This window comes from Wolffia australiana, chromosome 1 (genome assembly GCF_029677425.1).
Source record: "Wolffia australiana isolate 7733 chromosome 1, ASM2967742v1".
Taxonomy (NCBI): domain Eukaryota; kingdom Viridiplantae; phylum Streptophyta; class Magnoliopsida; order Alismatales; family Araceae; genus Wolffia; species Wolffia australiana.
The window spans coordinates 6723023-6738537 of record NC_135835.1 but is presented as its reverse complement, the minus strand read 5'-3'; the positions used below and the strand labels follow the sequence as shown (position 1 = coordinate 6738537).

The 15515-nt window shown below is 41.7% G+C and overlaps 4 protein-coding genes across 14 annotated transcripts; 2 read left to right on the top strand and 2 right to left on the bottom strand.

Annotated features, from left to right (window-relative positions):
- Positions 1-2993: 2993 nt before the first annotated feature.
- On the bottom strand, positions 2994-6847 carry LOC144703781 (putative E3 ubiquitin-protein ligase XERICO). Of its 5 annotated transcripts, XM_078576063.1 has the most exons (4): positions 6769-6847; positions 6003-6418; positions 5842-5867; positions 2994-4889 (listed from the first exon to the last, which is right to left on the bottom strand). In XM_078576063.1, exon 2 carries the CDS (start codon positions 6407-6409, stop codon positions 6017-6019), a length of 393 nt encoding a protein of 130 aa, XP_078432189.1. In that variant the 5' UTR covers positions 6410-6418; positions 6769-6847; the 3' UTR covers positions 2994-4889; positions 5842-5867; positions 6003-6016. The 5 variants fall into 5 exon arrangements, with proteins under 5 accessions (XP_078432189.1, XP_078432192.1, XP_078432181.1 ...); XM_078576066.1 differs by lacking the exon at positions 5842-5867; XM_078576055.1 differs by lacking the exon at positions 2994-4889 and having other exon boundaries at positions 5724-5867.
- On the top strand, positions 3557-3936 carry LOC144703811 (uncharacterized). The gene has a single exon (XM_078576083.1). The coding sequence runs from the start codon at positions 3557-3559 to the stop codon at positions 3833-3835; it is 279 nt and encodes a 92-aa protein (XP_078432209.1). The 3' UTR covers positions 3836-3936.
- A 327-nt stretch (positions 6848-7174) lies between the features above and the next one.
- LOC144703733 (WW domain-containing protein) lies at positions 7175-12894 on the top strand. 6 transcript variants are annotated; one of them, XM_078575987.1, is made up of 12 exons: positions 7175-7281; positions 7377-7501; positions 7897-7983; positions 8398-8519; positions 9398-9725; positions 9812-10136; positions 10208-11199; positions 11284-11363; positions 11772-11867; positions 11975-12048; positions 12322-12445; positions 12533-12894. In XM_078575987.1, the coding sequence occupies exons 2-12, from the start codon at positions 7417-7419 to the stop codon at positions 12614-12616; spliced, it is 2397 nt and encodes a 798-aa protein (XP_078432113.1). In that variant the 5' UTR covers positions 7175-7281; positions 7377-7416; the 3' UTR covers positions 12617-12894. The 6 variants fall into 6 exon arrangements, with proteins under 6 accessions (XP_078432113.1, XP_078432108.1, XP_078432118.1 ...); XM_078575982.1 differs by having other exon boundaries at positions 7192-7501; XM_078575992.1 differs by lacking the exon at positions 7897-7983 and having other exon boundaries at positions 7193-7501.
- On the bottom strand, positions 12534-14589 carry LOC144703766 (SEC-C motif protein). Of its 2 annotated transcripts, none has more exons than XM_078576027.1 (5): positions 14253-14589; positions 14022-14170; positions 13587-13748; positions 12902-13017; positions 12534-12816 (listed from the first exon to the last, which is right to left on the bottom strand). In XM_078576027.1, exons 1-5 carry the CDS (start codon positions 14512-14514, stop codon positions 12675-12677), a joined length of 831 nt encoding a protein of 276 aa, XP_078432153.1. In that variant the 5' UTR covers positions 14515-14589; the 3' UTR covers positions 12534-12674. The 2 variants fall into 2 exon arrangements, with proteins under 2 accessions (XP_078432153.1, XP_078432162.1); XM_078576036.1 differs by having other exon boundaries at positions 12579-12794; positions 14253-14588.
- Positions 14590-15515: the final 926 nt, after the last annotated feature.

The window sequence follows — 15515 nt, the reverse complement described above, 5'->3', positions numbered from 1 at the left end:
TTCGCAAGGGTCAACTGATGTCACAATCGTGTTAGTGGCACTCGACTCTAAGACACCAAGGAAATATTTAATATGTATGGGTTGTGTTTTGATTATAACCTAAAAGTCCTTAATGTTGGGATTTTGAAACAGGCAGTGTGCAAAAAAAAAAAAGTCCACAAAGGTGATTGTCTAGTCAATATAGATTAATTCACTCATGGTACAAGATGAGATAGGTTACAAGAAGATGATGTGTTGGTCCTTGGCAATGGCAGTGGAGGTTGATAACATGCATATTGCATGTATAATTACATATAGAAAATAAGAAATAATAATTATGATAAGAAAATTATGGATTTGATTCAAACTTTCAAGTTAAATCCAAGGGATTTAGAGTCGTCATGATTTTTTCTTTGTTCCAGGTATTATGTCAAACATGTGGTGGGCACCTAAATCATTTAAACATTTTGTTGAAATTTTGGTGGGCAGACGCATGTGGAGACACTAGGACATTCCATCCAATGGACACTAGGTGTGACAGATGGTCATCTTAAATGTGCCCTAGATGGCATTGGCGGCCTTATAGAATGGCATAATGCCGGTGTGATAGCAGCTAAGGCATGTTGATGCAGTCGCAATGGTGCAATTACATGACATCTAAGGCATGTCGATGCAGTGGTAATAACATGTAGAGGTGAGAGCAGCATGAAACCATAATGGCAATGAGATTTAGATGCGATAACAATGGGACACAGTCACAATGGTGGTGTTACACATGCATAAAAATGCTGGCACATGAGCACAACAATGATGGCGGCATGAAGGAGTTATAGTAGTAGCATGCAAGTGCGACAATGGCTATTGTGGCATGGGGGCATATAAGCAAACTCTAGTGGAGTGTGGCAGAATATGAGTTGTACTCAAGTTATGTGTGGGTAGCCCTTAGGTGGCACATGGGGGAAGCTAGAGCCAGGGTGATGTGAACCAATCTAAGGTGTTGGTTGAGGTGGCACAAGTAGATACATCCAATCAATGCTCTCTAAGTCCACCATACCACTTAAGGAGGGGGAATGGAGTGCATCGAGAGTGGTTATGCAACAAATATATCTAAAAGTTAAATTTCAGCTGTCATAGAATATTAGGGGTCGACTTAGATCTCTCACTCATTCTCCTCTCTCCTACCTAACATGGATGATGAATGTCCCTAACTTGTGGATTACTGATGCTGTTAAACATATTTTAAACTATTACACCCATCCGATTGAAAAACACTCTCCATATGATTGGTTTATGTTCACTCATTGACACTAATTCAGAAGTATAATCATTAAAAAATACTATAAATTGAATTAAAATACAAATATAAATGAGCATCATTATCGCTTAATTATTAAACAGGTATTTTACACATCAGTTGGTGTCATATTTTTAAAAACTCAACTTTAGAAGAGGATATATGTCTTTGTCTCTAGTCACTGATCAAGGTTTATCTCGTGTCAATAAACTTTAACATGAAAAGTCTCCATTTATTCTCACTCCTAAATCAGCTTTCTAGGTTACTATTCACTTGCTCCAGTTTTGGTTAAGAATTTCCTTTACCTCTTTCCATTTTGTGTAATGCATTCCTTTTTTCAACACATGTTGATTCTACGGTATCTTTTAATAGATAAAAACATATCCCCAACTGAAATAGGAATTTAAAACTAGAGTATTAATTCAAAATTAGACAGTGCATGCTATAAATGGACATGCATTGATGAAAAACAATCTTATTGCACCTCAACTACCAATTGACCAAGGAGCTGACATTTAAGGCTTTCAACCCAATTATACATCTAGATTTTTCTTTGACAGTCATCATGAATTTTTAACCAATCTATCATTCATCAGCAGGGAGAGCGCAGAAGTTGTCACACAGAATACGGAAGAATCATTTATTTCTGCCAAAACGTATAGGTCCAACTTCTTAAATATGATGACAATTTATACTTTTCTTTTTACATCTATAAAACACACAAATACTATGTGTATATGACTTATCTTTAAAATCTTATATAATTTGAATGAGATCAGGCTAAAATAGAATTAACCAAAAGTGTTGATTCAGTTATAAGAATACATTAATTTCAACTAGTGCCATGAAGTGGGTTAACATGTGTTGGTGTAATTACAACCAAGTCAATGAGATAGTAAAATTCTTTAATACCAATAAAACACATTAAGAAATATATGTTTGTATATTTTGAATTGGGTAAAATTGATGCATTAAGGGCATACTTGCATTTTTGTTGAGGGCATGTAATAAATACTAAGGCATTTAATTAACAGATTCGCATGATAGTTATGAGTTATTAAATGACTTAATACAAAATCCTTGGGAAAAGAGCTAGAAGATTTACAAATTACTGATAATTACTATATTGGTAGAATATATGTAAATTCATTTAGAGGTAACATAATTATGATTTTCAGCCTAACCACAATAGAATAATAACGAGTCACATTTGGACTTTGATTTGTAAGCAATGGAGAGCATAATAAATAATTTAGAATAATAAAGATAAATTTATTCTATTAATGGAAAAAATACTTTATTATGTTAAACTAATTAGACTGATTTTGTTGGGACATCGCACTACAGTCTACAGGTCGAAGGCGTCGGAGGTTCCCGAGAATAATCAAGAAGGTTTTGTCAATTTGGATTACACCCACAATATTTATACATGTTGTTTCTATTGTATTCATTTGTATGGGACAACATGTCCTTAAAAAAAACAAATACAATTATATTGAATATGAAATTTTGGATATCCAGTTCGGTGTATATTTTTGGGATACAGAATCTGATATCCAGTACCAGCATCCGACACGTCCTGAGCCCTATGAGAGTGGTGACAATCTCCAAGACCGGGCAGCTATTTGATACATATCAAACATTTGATATTGGAAACATCCTTAATTTCATCTGGATATCACATATTGCCTGACCACTATCAAATATCGGATTGATATCGGACAGGCAAACACTAGCCAGTACTTTAGGGTTAAAACCTAGAAGCTACAAATAACTTACACATTAATTCATTGCCTGGAGAAAAAATCAGATAAGCAAATGCTCCTCCACTCCACAACCAACTATCAATACCATCAGAGATTCATATCAAAACAGATCTCCTCACTATATTCTTGTCCAGCAGTAGTCATTCACCAACCAAGTAGGGGCCCAAAACAGATCCGTCTTCCGTCATCCGTCGAAGAACGGGTCAAAATTTTCTAAGGAAACGAGCGGTCGCCCTGCTCGGGCGCGCCGCGGGCTGCGCGCGGCGGCGAGCGCCCTCCGCAGCGGGCGGCGCCCATCTCCTTTTTGAAGGCCGACCGCCCCGCCCAGCCAAGCCACGCCACCACCCATCTCGGAAACAAGGCCCAGCTCCCCACATCGCCGCTTGAATCTCACCGACCTTCTTCTTCTTCTTCTTCTTCTCCGAGAGATCAAGGTTTGCCAAATCTGAGCTTCTTCTTCGCGTAGAAGGGGGTTGACGAGATGGATGACGCGGGCGTCGCGGATGCAGGACGAGCGATGGCGAGGGAGGGGCCGGAAACGGCGACAGCGGTGCCGGCGGAGGGGAGGCCGGCGCTGACCAAGCAGGCGAGCCAGCGGACCATGGTGAACTGCCTGTGCTCGCCCACGACGCACGCCGGCTCGTTCCGGTGCCGCCTCCACAGGACCGCGTCCTTCAAGCGGCGAGCCGGCTCGGTCGGCTCCGGCCTCTCGGCTTACGCCGCCGAGCCGGACAGCCCCAAGCTCGCCGACCAGCCCGCCGCCGGCTCCGCCGCTGCTGCCTCTGCCAAGGGCTGAGGTTGGCCGGTTCAAATTGGACGCCCCTTTGCTCTCTCTGTAGCCTCTCACCAATTAAGTCACCTGCAGAGAAAGCATCGTTTTTTCTTTTTCTTTGTGGACATATTTCTGTGAGGCCCCCAATCTGTAGGCTTTACCCTTATAGTGCAGAGACCCGGACCGGACGGGACGGTTTTTTTTGGTCTAGGGACGAAAAACTGTCCCTTCCAGGAGGTTGGGTGAAAACCGGGATGGAAATTTGTTCCGAGACGAACAGACGGGACGCTTTTCGTCCACTCAGATGAAAAATCTTCCCGTCCGGAGGTCTCGGACGAAAAAACCGTCCCATCCGCATCCCTACACTGATTCTGAACATCGGATGGGGCGATCTTAGTCCCGTCCCATCCATCGTCCACGTCCCGGAGAATCTGGAACTAAAGTAACCCTATCTTAGTGGAACTAAAGCAACCCTACCGCGGGCAAGAGAGTCCCAGTGGAGAAACACTAGGCTCCTTTGGGTCCCCCTTTTAACTTTCTTCCATAAGAAATAACCCTTTTTGGAGAGAATGAGTGGGGGGTTCAAGACAGAGAAGGGTTTTTCCAGAAATTTGATTTGATTGATTGAATAGCGATAGGGAGAGTAGTTTCTGTGAGGCCCCCAATCTTGTGTGCCCAACCCTACCTCGGGGGTGAGGAACGAATTTGATTTGGTTGATTGAATCTTGATCACATATTTCTAAGTGATCAAGGATGGATGATCCGATCAGGAGAACCTGATGAAATCATATAAATTTCTTGATTTTACACCATTTATATAAAAATATTGGCAGAGTCAATGGGAGCAGACTCAATTCATTCCTCTCTTTCCCTTCCACCAATGGCTTTGGCTCCTTGTGATCAGATAGAATTTACTCTGGCCCCTCAATCGGATCATTCATGGAAGATTGATGACTCAGTCGATCTGATCATCCCATGATTGATGATTTCCTGGATTGGATTGGATTGGATTGGATTGGACATCTGATCATGGCTGGTCTGCACCGATTACTTCCATCGGCACTCGGATCACCAAACCCTATTAAGAGATAAGGGTTGGGGATATAATTGAATCAGATCATTTAAATTTTTTAAAAGTTTTGATGGAACAAAAGCCAATTTGATTTGAACAGTTTGTTTTTTGATCAAACAATGGATTGGGTTGAGTTCAATCTAGGGATACAATCGACTCAACATCGGTAATCTAGATTAATTGATAAGTCAACCTACTGTTCCATTAAAAACTAACAGTTTCAAAAAAAATGAGTAAAATTAAACTGTTTCTCTGTCGCTCTCACCCCCTTGCGCTCTCTCCCTTGCTTTCTCTCTCTTGCTCTCTCAGTCGTTCTCTCTCTCTAATTTCATTTTTTATACATATTTATTTTGTTTATTATTTCAAACAATTCGATCCAATCCGATCCAAACCTGACGGTTCGAATCAAATTGGTTCAGGTCATTTGATCCAAACATCAGGCCAGATCGTTTAAAACGATCTGACCCAATTGGTCGATCCGGACATTTGATCGACCTGATCGAATCCCTGACTCCTAGACAAAGTGAGATGAAATCATACAGGCAGAAAAAAACAGACAGACAGATACAAACAGACGGGAGGAGACAGATAGGCAGACAAACAGAGGTACAGATAGAGACATGGAGACAGACAGGCATACAAACAGACAAAGACAAGCAAGCAGACAAACAGACAAGTAGACAAACAGAGGGAGAGAGAGAGAGAGAGACAAACAGAAAAGACAGAAGATAATAGTAATAGACGATTATAAATAAATAGATAATAGTAATAGATTATAAGATAGTGATGGATAAGATGGATGGATGGAAAGAGATAAAAAGAGGGAGAGACACCCAGGGAGACAGCGCAAGAAAGAGACATATATATAGAAAGAGAAAGAGACAGGGCAACAGAGAGAGTGGGAGAGCATGAAACTGTCCAAAAACCCAAGAAAAACCCATGAAAGCGTAACATATACCAAGCTATCTTTCGATCCTCCTCAACCTTCATCCAAGGGCAAGCAGGGACGGCGTCACATAGCAAGATGAGAGTATTAAAACAACTTAGAATGATATATGGAACAAGAACTACATGTCATATACAAGAACAACTCAAGGATGTAAAGGGTGGGTTACCGACGTATTAAGCAGGCCTCAGTCTTGGGGAGGAAGCAGCTGGGTGCGGCAGAGAGGGCAGGTGAAGCGCTGGTAATCGAACCAGCGGTCGAGACAGGCGTTGTGGAAGACGTGGCCGCAGGAGAGACGGTTCACCAAGGACTCCACCTCGAACCGGCCGAGGCAGACCCGGCAGTCCGCGGGTCCGGATCTCGGGTCTCTGGATCCGAACCGAATGGGACGGACTCGGAGCCGGAATCGGTCTCCGAGCGAGTCGGGCTCCGAGTTGTCCTCTGCGCTAGGGCGGAGGAGGCCGGCTACGTCGCGGAGGAAGCGCGCCATCTCTTTGAACAAGGAGATGGTTAGAACGGTGTTCACCACGAGAATCATCAGAATTCCCTCTGATGGAGCCGGCAAGCTTGATATCCCCATCGAAAATCGCTGTTGGAAAAGAAGAAACGAGGAAAACCTCAGAATAAACCGTAAGGTCGGATGATTCAACGCCGGATGGCATAGGAGAGTACGAGACGAGATCGCATTGATTTCGTACGACCTCGAACGCCGCAAAGGTATCAGGTTTTCCAACGGAAAAATCAAATCACCGGATTAAAGAACGAAATGACTGATCTAAACAAAAAACAAGCAGGAATAGAACACGAAAATACGAAGCAGATGGATAATTTTGGGACGCACGCAATGAGAAGCGGTCCGATCGATCTAGAAACCTTCGCATGTAGGCGAATTCGATGAAAGATTGATATGAAATCCTGAGCTTGATCAATTGAAAAAACCTGGAATTGATTAAGCGTTCCGCGATCAAATCTAAGGCGGCGACAGCGACGGGAAGCGGGACGAGCGACGTCGGCAGCGCGGATTGAAAGACCGAAGAGCGGCGGGGGGGTATTTATAATTCGTTGATTTAGTCCTTAAGCATCTTCCTTAAATATTTCATTAGCATCGTTCAACCAATAATATAACGCCATTTATCTTTCCCGATCATCAGAGGCTGTTCCTGACGTGGAAGACACGTCGGAGAATTTAACTTACGTGGCCATTTCTCACCACTCCTGCAGTGGGTAAATTCCTAGTCAGATTGTGACGTGGCATATGCTATTTTAAAATTTGGGAATTTCGGGTTTTACCCGATAACGATCCGAAAGTTCTACTCTTTGAAACAAGAAGTATAAATAGTTCGCTTCGGGCCGGCAGATGACGAAGAAATTTATATTTCCCGCTGAAGAATCGTCGCTTCTCTGTTGAAATTTCGATCGGCCGACGATAATTGCCCATCGATTCTGGCCAGGGTATGATAGATTTCATCCTTGTTCTGGATTGCTGTCTGTTTTGATTCGTGTATTGGAAGCCTTGTTGATTTCGTGGAGCTTTCTGGTGACGTAAGCCCTAGCTGCTGTGCCTGTTTGGGCGGTTTTCGGCTTCTGATGGGGAAGAGAAAAGAGAGGCGTCTAGCGGCGATTAGCGCTGTGGGGAGGAGGGTGAAGTTGGACCTGTTCGCGGAACCCACTGGTAAGCGTTTTCGGAGTTTGATATCGCAACCCATTTTCGCTGTTTTTATTTCCTTTTTGGTATTGCGAAATTGGTAGTTAAGTTTGGTTTCCTGTTATGTTGATGGCTCCAGGCGGAGAGTAGGGTTTCTATGGGTTGAGAATGTTGAGGCAAGAGAAGTTAAAATGTCAATTCAAGTTTGTGGACAATGATTTTCATTTCTTTACTAGACTTTTAATTTAGAATTTATCTGTCATCTTAAACTTTCATCATGCGGTCGTAATGTTTATGTTTTGATTAAAAATCGCCGTAGGCAATTTTCCCTAGAGAATTCTGCTTGACGAAACTGCAGAATTAAAGAGAGCCACGTATTAAATTCGAAAAAACATCATCTTTGAGTAATTTTCCATTTTCAGGAGAAGTGGTAAGTGAAGCTTGTAAGGATGAAGATACGGTGGATCAAATTCACCATGCTGGAGTCCCCATTTCACCGGTTACTTCAGGTGGGTTCCGTCGACTTTTGTTCCGAGGAATCTATTGAGAGGGTTGCTCTCGAAGCTGTTTTGGTTGGAATTTGGACGTTTGTTCAAGGCCGATTGAATGGCAGCTGTGGTCTTGGGGAAGTCGAAAGTTTGATCGGATCGGACCACAGTGAATATGAATCAGTGCCAATATGCTTTGATCTTTTTGACAGCATGTAAGCATTTTGGTGGCTGCAGCACGAAGTTGTTGCCTTCTCGGTTCGTATATCAGTAATTATTTGGTTTGTATCTCCTAACATCTACTCCTCTTTCTAGTTGTCCACCGCAATACCTTCAAAATATAACCTTGGTTTTTTTAAATAGTTGTTATATCTACTGTTTAACTGAATGTATTGCATTCTGTGACTATCTGATGAAAATATCGTTGTTTCCCAGGTCAGAAACAGGAAAACCCATTACTCCTCCTGGGACAATATAGTGATGACGAACTCAACGACGACACCACGACAGAACCCAAGAATGAAGTTTCGGACGAGCTGGCTGCTGTTGCAACCAAGGTATTGATTCACCAGTAATGTTTAGCGTCGCATATTTCATGAAATTCAATTGGGTTTTTGTGGATCAGAGTTTGCCAGAGATCTTTATCCACCTCGTGAATGTATTTTTTGCGCAGTGTTGAAGATTATTCATCTAATAACTTTCAAAATAGCAATGACGTTAGGCTTGAAAACTAGCCAGAAAATTTCTTTCAAGAAAGAAAACCAGAAAATATATGAAAGGATTCTGTGGAATCTATGGGGATCCCTCTTCTTTTTGACACCCTTTTATTTACGTTTCCCGCTCTTATTACATGTGCTGAGTTACTCAGAGACCGGGTCTTGAGTTTGTTGCGCACTACTTTTCCTTCGTACTTTTTATGATATTTATTCGGTTACGCTTTAGAAAAAAACAACATGAATTCCTTGTACATTCTCCTACTACGGGTGATCTATCATTGTCCTTTAAATGCTTTGTTAAGAATTTCTAATGAAGTCTATCGTGTCAATTTTCTCTGAAATGTTATTGGCGATAAATCAACCCTCTTGTTGCAATTACCAAATTCTCGAGAATTGCTAGATTCATATCATAATGGTTGAACTGAATATCTTCAACATTTGTTTCGGAGATCCGTGTACTCTAATTAATTCGTTTATAACGTAGAATTTAAGCAATGTCCAGGGATTATCCGGTAAAAAATATGAGTAATTCCATGGTATTACACTTATACTGATTACAATCAAAAAAATTATACTTATACTGATTACAAGAGCATAACGATGATCTGCAGCTAATAAAGTGAATGTATATTTAATTTTTTAAAAAAATTAAGTATATACTCAAACATAAGCCACTTTTATGCTTTTACTCTGGCTCATTAGTTCCATGTGAAATTCAGGAAAATGGTAACATGACAGAGAGTGAAGTTGCAGAATCAGACGAAGTTCAAGAAACTATTCTGGTTGACATTAAGAAGTTAGCAGATGAATCTGGTGCTGTTACTAATACTGATGGAAATGCTTCTGCGGAAAACAAAAACCATCCTCCGGACTCAGTGGACCTTGCATGTAGTCCTGGGGTTTCTGAACTTCAGAACGCTGACAGCTCCACTGATGTATGGAAGGTTCTCGTGGATGAACAAACTGGCAGGTATTATTATTGGAACACCCATACAGGTGAAACATCATGGGATGTGCCGGTGGGGTTTCACGTTCCGTTGACCATCGGTAAGCTATTTCTTTTCTCTGGAGAAGAAAAATAATTTAAATTTTGGCTATGTAACGTGAAACTCATTTTCTCCTGACTATGTCAGAGAATTCGAGCGGTTATATTGCAGAGGGAGACAGTGTTCTTGCCAGCAGTATTACCCATACCGTCAGTCAGTCAGTGGAGCATTATAGTTCTTCTACCGGAGTTCTTGGAGTTTCATACCCAGATGCTTTGATGGTGCAGAGTGCTGTGCCATTGTCTCAATCTGACTGCGACCCAAGCATCAGTTCTCAATTTCTGGGCAGTGAATCTGATGACAAAAACCTTTCCTCCATTAATTATAATTATTCTGACGGCGGTGAAGTTGACCCGGATCGCCTTGTCAAACATGGGGAATTCTTGATTCAGAGGCTGAACTCTGCAGAACGGTAGGAAAAATTTTTGTATACTTAAACTACCTCAACTTCTGGAAAATTTATATGATCAGTGTATTTTATAGGTCCGATGATTCTGTTGAAAGGCAGAACTGGAGATTGAAGTGTATTTTGGAGGTTGAGACGAGGGTTTTTGACTGCAAATCTCTATCTTCGTTCGGATCTGCCTTGCTTCCATTTTGGTGGCACTGTTACACCCAGCTCAAGCGAATAGAGGACGCTCTTAATCAAGAAGAGCCTGTCAGGACGGAGAGCTCTGAGAATAATGACAATAACAGAGCTTCAAACTCCAAGGATACACCAAAACCGGAACTACCCTTGACCCCAGAACCACCCAAGGACTTAAACAATTCCCCAAAGCCAGATATCTCAGCAGATGATCAAGATTCAAAGTCCATGGATAATCCCTGTGGAATAGTTGATGGTGCTGTGCACGAATGTTATGCGGAAGATGTCGACATGGATGTTGACATGGAGGTGGATGAAGAACTACCCGCAGAACAAACTAGGATTTCAACTTCAGTATCTGAGGAAGACAGTGTGCCACCGCCACCGCCTGACGACTGGATCCCACCGCCGCCACCGCCAGAAGAGGATATCATCCCGCCGCCTCCTGTTGAGGAGCCTCCGCCATCAAAACCGGAAGCTTATTCCTCATATTCATATCCTGGACAGTACATCCCTTCTTACCCTGCTCCTGCCTTTGAGTACTACACTTACTCAGAACCACAGCCGGTGGCGCCTGGGCCATGCTTCGATCATCTGGCAGCAACAGTCTCTGATGTCTCTCTAGTCCAACCCGTTGTGTATCATGATGCTCCTGCACTCCTAAGCACTGTCTCGGATGCATCAAGCTCCTATGTCATTAAAACAGATGTGCCGTACTCATCTTTGGAAGTTCCTTCATCTTCAACTGCAGTTTCTTCGGACCCCTCTGAGTCCTGCAGGGAGGAGTTAAGGAACACCAGCGAAGGTCCCGCAGAACTGTGTCCTTCAACATCCGGGGTGGTACAGTCTTCTGGGTCAATCCCATCTAGTTCGGCTGCCCAGGGTAAAGGTCAGGGTTTTTTTCAGTTTTCTGCTAGCATTTGCTTTGTGAAGAAATTTATGTTGGCACTTGACTACTATTTATTTTGTTTAGCTCCACGCGTGAAGAAGCGTTCTGTGGCGGTGGCACCCTCTCTGAGATCCAATAAGAAGGTTTCTAGCCTAGTGGACAAGGTATGGAAGCCTACCCGCCTCCTGAATGATTGGCCAATAATGACGAATCCTTAAATATTGTCATCATCATCATCATCATCATCATCAACCATGTGTGGCTTGGACTAATGAGGATGAATTCAAGAAATCCCAAATTCAACAAATGGATGACAATGGTGATGACGATGAAGGCCCTTACAAACGGAACGGTGATGTGATGAAATGTTCTATCTTGGCTTGGAAACTCAAGGATGATGATCATGGCAGTTGGAAACAGGATGATGATGATGGCGATGACGATGCCTAGTTGTCAGCATCATCATCTGTCTGTCATCGTCATTGTCGACGCCAAACCGTAGTACCCTTCTTCCATTGTTGACCGGCTCTATGTCTGTGGAATTTACTGAGGGAGTACTACTACTGGATCAGTGGAAGGCGGCAAAAGAGGAGCTGCATGGGGAAGATGAGGATGAGCCGGAGGATGCAGTCGAAGTCCTGGAGAGGAAACGACAGAAAGAAATTGAGGTGGGCATTTGGGCCTCACAACTTACAGATTTGTTAATTTCCTTTTAATATTAATCGACTTCTGACAAATATTTGTCTCATCGGATGAATATCCTTTTTTTTGTCAGCAATGGAAAGCTAGGCAAATTGCCAGCGGGGAAGCTCAAGAAAACGCCAATTTTGTACCTCTGGGCGGCGACTGGTATGTATACATCATATACCCTTGATTAAGGAAATTCTCAATATTAAACTATTGTGATGATGAGGAAGAGGGTTGCTATGCCTGACTGGTAGTTATCCTTTTATCAAGTGATGATTTTTCACTCCACAGTTGCAAACCTCATGAAATATCATCTCTAGAATCATCTAAAACCGAGTGAAGCGTTCTGAAACCGGACTAGAAATAATAATTTTTTAATCAATCACAATTTGATTTCCACTACATGGTTGGATTTACCTTGTCTTATGTGGGCAGGCGGGAGAGACTGAAGCGCAGACTGAAGCGGCGGGCAGTGCTGGACGAAGCAGGGGCGCTTGAAGGAGACGAGAAGAAGCCTGATCTCGTCTCATTTGCCAAGGGCCTCCCATCCGGCTGGGAGGTGGATATTTTTGCTCTTTATTTAATTAATTTTCTTAATTAATAAGTGGGATTTTGTAGCTTAACTAACAGCCCTGTTTACTTGCAGGTTTACTGGGACGAATCTTCAAAATCTGTTTACTACGCCAACAAGCAAACTGCTAAGACCAGCTGGACTCGGCCTTCCTCCTAAATCCCTCAACCACATTCCAATTTTGCACTGTGCATTCTCTCTATCTGATCTGTTGCATCTATTCGATTCTTAACGAGAAAGTAATAACTTCAAGCCACTTTCGAGAGGTCCAAGCTGACACTTCGACTCCAGCAGCGGCAAGAGATCTCAGGCAGCGAATTTCCCCTTCCCGCAACACCTTCAAGAATATGTGACAAATACTGAAGTATTTAAACACGATTAAGTGTGAAATTTATGAACTTGATCATGATTAATTAAGGCACTAATTGGATGGGACCAACTTACTTTTTGTACTTCTTGGTGGAGCCGCAGGGGCAAAGGGAGTTTCTGCCGAGTTGCCCGCTTTTCTCGGCGCCGCCTCGAGCAAGATCCAACGGTGTGGATCCCATCATTTTTTGCAGCTGTGAAAAAATAAGGAATTCAAGATAAAAGAAAAAAAACCCACCAAGGTTGATCTTCATTTTTTATTATGCGAACTCATAAAATTTCCACCACGATTGCACGAGCATTAGGAGGTAAAAGTTTCATTTGGGACGATTCAAAGTTCAGCTTGTTTAGGGGAATGTAAGAATTATAATCTTGAATCTCGGTTCATAGCTGATTCTGGGAAAAAGTACACCAAGACTAAAGCCATTCAAACCCTTCATAGAAGGAAATAAGTTCTGCAAAGCTCTTACGAAGAGGTTTCATTTTCGAAATTACACGAACCGTCTAAACTGAAATCTCATCTAAAGGGAATCAACAAGAGCTCTTAAATCTCGTGCAAAAAGACACTATAGTACCAAGGTTCAATTGGGTTTAATGAGTTCTGGACTAATTCCGGGAGAATATTACACGAGGGGTAAACTGAATTATTGATAATCACAAAAAACATGCTAAATATCACGCATTTATTATCTTTTAAATCCTCCTCTCGCCGAAGTAGATTCATTAAAAAATTACGAGAATTAATAAAATCATTCAGAATCACCTCAGAGAAGCTTTTCGGAAGGGGGTTCCCCTCCTCCTTCAGCTTTTCCAACTTTTTCTGGGCATCCTTCGCCCACAAGTATCTTGCAAGCGTGTTTTCAACCTCTGTCAAGGTGCAATTACAGTGCTTTGCTGCGTCTTGCTTATGGGTGCTCTGTAGATTCTGCGCACCATCCTCAATTAGATAATAAACAACAGCAAGAATAACAAAATAATATTATAATTATACGTCTTTCTTGCTTCATTAAGCAGTTTCAGGAAAAAATTCAGTGTTAAATCAGTAATCGTCCCCTCAATGAGATACCAAATTCAGGTTTTAATCCAACTTTTAACTGACTATCAGGCACTAAAATAAATCTATTAATTAAATTTATAGTAGATCATTAAGTTAAAGATACAGGCGAACAGAAAGATATATTGCAATGAGTATTCTCACCTCCCCAGTCGGATCAACAGAGCCGAGGTAACGCAAAATCGAAGATTGTTTCTCAAATTCTACGGAGATGGTGGTCTCGCTGCATCTGCCCACGACGAACTGCTTCAGAGAACCGACCTTCCTCGCCGTGTCCATCTGACTAGCGAAATCTGCGTCCATTTCATTTCCACGAGACAATTAACCCAAAAATCAAAACTAAAACGCCAGAACGGAGGAGGGATCTGAGCATGCCCATAAGAGTGAATGATTGCTTCGACGAATCCGCGTCTTTCTTCCCGGTGAAGACTCCTTTGACCTTGTCGAACCATCCATCGCGGAGTGGGCTCGTGGACGAGATCCCTCTTGTCAACAAAGAGCGGCCATGGCGACTCGAAATTGAAGCAGAAAAAACGGATAGAAAGAAGGAAGACGAACGAGAATGAGAGAAAACATCGGAGCAGATCCCCCCAAATCGATTGCTACGCCATGAATAGGATAATCGCCGAGAACCCATCAGAGCTTCTCTTCACTTCACTCTCCACAAACTTCTGGCGGGATCCTACAAATGCCATAGCTGAGTATTGAAGAAGAACCGGCTATTTATACTCGAGCTTAAGCTATGGGATGACGGATGACGGGCTAGAGCGGTCGGAACGGGACGAACGGGACGGAACGGGTATTTGGTCAGTCATCAATCACAGAGTTTAGTGTTTTTATAGTCCACATTTAATGGGGACTACTTTAGGGACGGGCTATTCCTAAAGTAGGGAATATCCGTCCAATATCCTATATCTGACATTAGATATCCAATATCCAGAAAAAATTGGAACAGATTTGGTCTGGCAAGTGTAAACAGATATAGAATGGGTAAGGACGCGGCGGATATAGGATACCGGATATCAGATATCTATATCGGGATGTCGGAACTGGTATCCAGATATCATTATCCGCTACCAAGAGAAAAAAACAGTATTTATCATCATTTTAAATGATTTATGTTAACAACGCCAGGTGTTTTTAATATATATCCTACATGGTTTAATATATAGAGCTCAAAATTTATGTTTTCCTCCATATGGGACAATAGGATTCTGAGTTTTCTGAATTTTGAGCTCTATATATTAAACCAGGTAGGAGGTAGAGATATTTCCTGCACGTATGTGTAATTATCAACTACCTCCCCGAGGTAGTTGAGATCTTCCTGCACACATATGTATACGTGTTTAGTATACTATATAAAATTTATACAATAAATTTTACGGTACAGTATAGATAGAAAACTATTCTTCTCTAGCCAATATGCTAGATAAAAGCTTCACTTTTGTCGTATATAATACAAATTAGTATAATTTAGTATAATAATTATTAAACAAGTTATCATACATATTAACTTAATAATTACTGTATTATTACCTTGTTTACTGTGTAATATACTTAATAAATATATATATTTACTACCTCATTTAATATACACAACTCAATATTTTTTTTCTTCCATATGGGAAATAGGATTCG

Excerpts from the sequence above, each read along its gene's own strand:
- LOC144703811 (XM_078576083.1), top strand. The coding sequence starts at position 3,557 with ATGGCGAGGGAGGGGCCGGAAACGGCGACAGCGGTGCCGGCGGAGGGG.
- LOC144703766 (XM_078576027.1), bottom strand. The coding sequence starts at position 14,514 with ATGGGTTCTCGGCGATTATCCTATTCATGGCGTAGCAATCGATTTGGG. Across the intron at positions 13,018-13,586 it reads TTCCGAAAAGCTTCTCTGAG|CTGCAAAAAATGATGGGATC; the intron begins GTGATTCTGAAT and ends ATTTTTTCACAG. Across the intron at positions 12,817-12,901 it reads TCCACCAAGAAGTACAAAAA|TATTTGTCACATATTCTTGA; the intron begins GTAAGTTGGTCC and ends TAAATACTTCAG.
- LOC144703781 (XM_078576063.1), bottom strand. The coding sequence starts at position 6,409 with ATGGGGATATCAAGCTTGCCGGCTCCATCAGAGGGAATTCTGATGATT.
- LOC144703733 (XM_078575987.1), top strand. The coding sequence starts at position 7,417 with ATGGGGAAGAGAAAAGAGAGGCGTCTAGCGGCGATTAGCGCTGTGGGG. Across the intron at positions 7,984-8,397 it reads CATTTCACCGGTTACTTCAG|GTCAGAAACAGGAAAACCCA; the intron begins GTGGGTTCCGTC and ends GTTGTTTCCCAG. Across the intron at positions 11,200-11,283 it reads TTCGGCTGCCCAGGGTAAAG|CTCCACGCGTGAAGAAGCGT; the intron begins GTCAGGGTTTTT and ends TATTTTGTTTAG.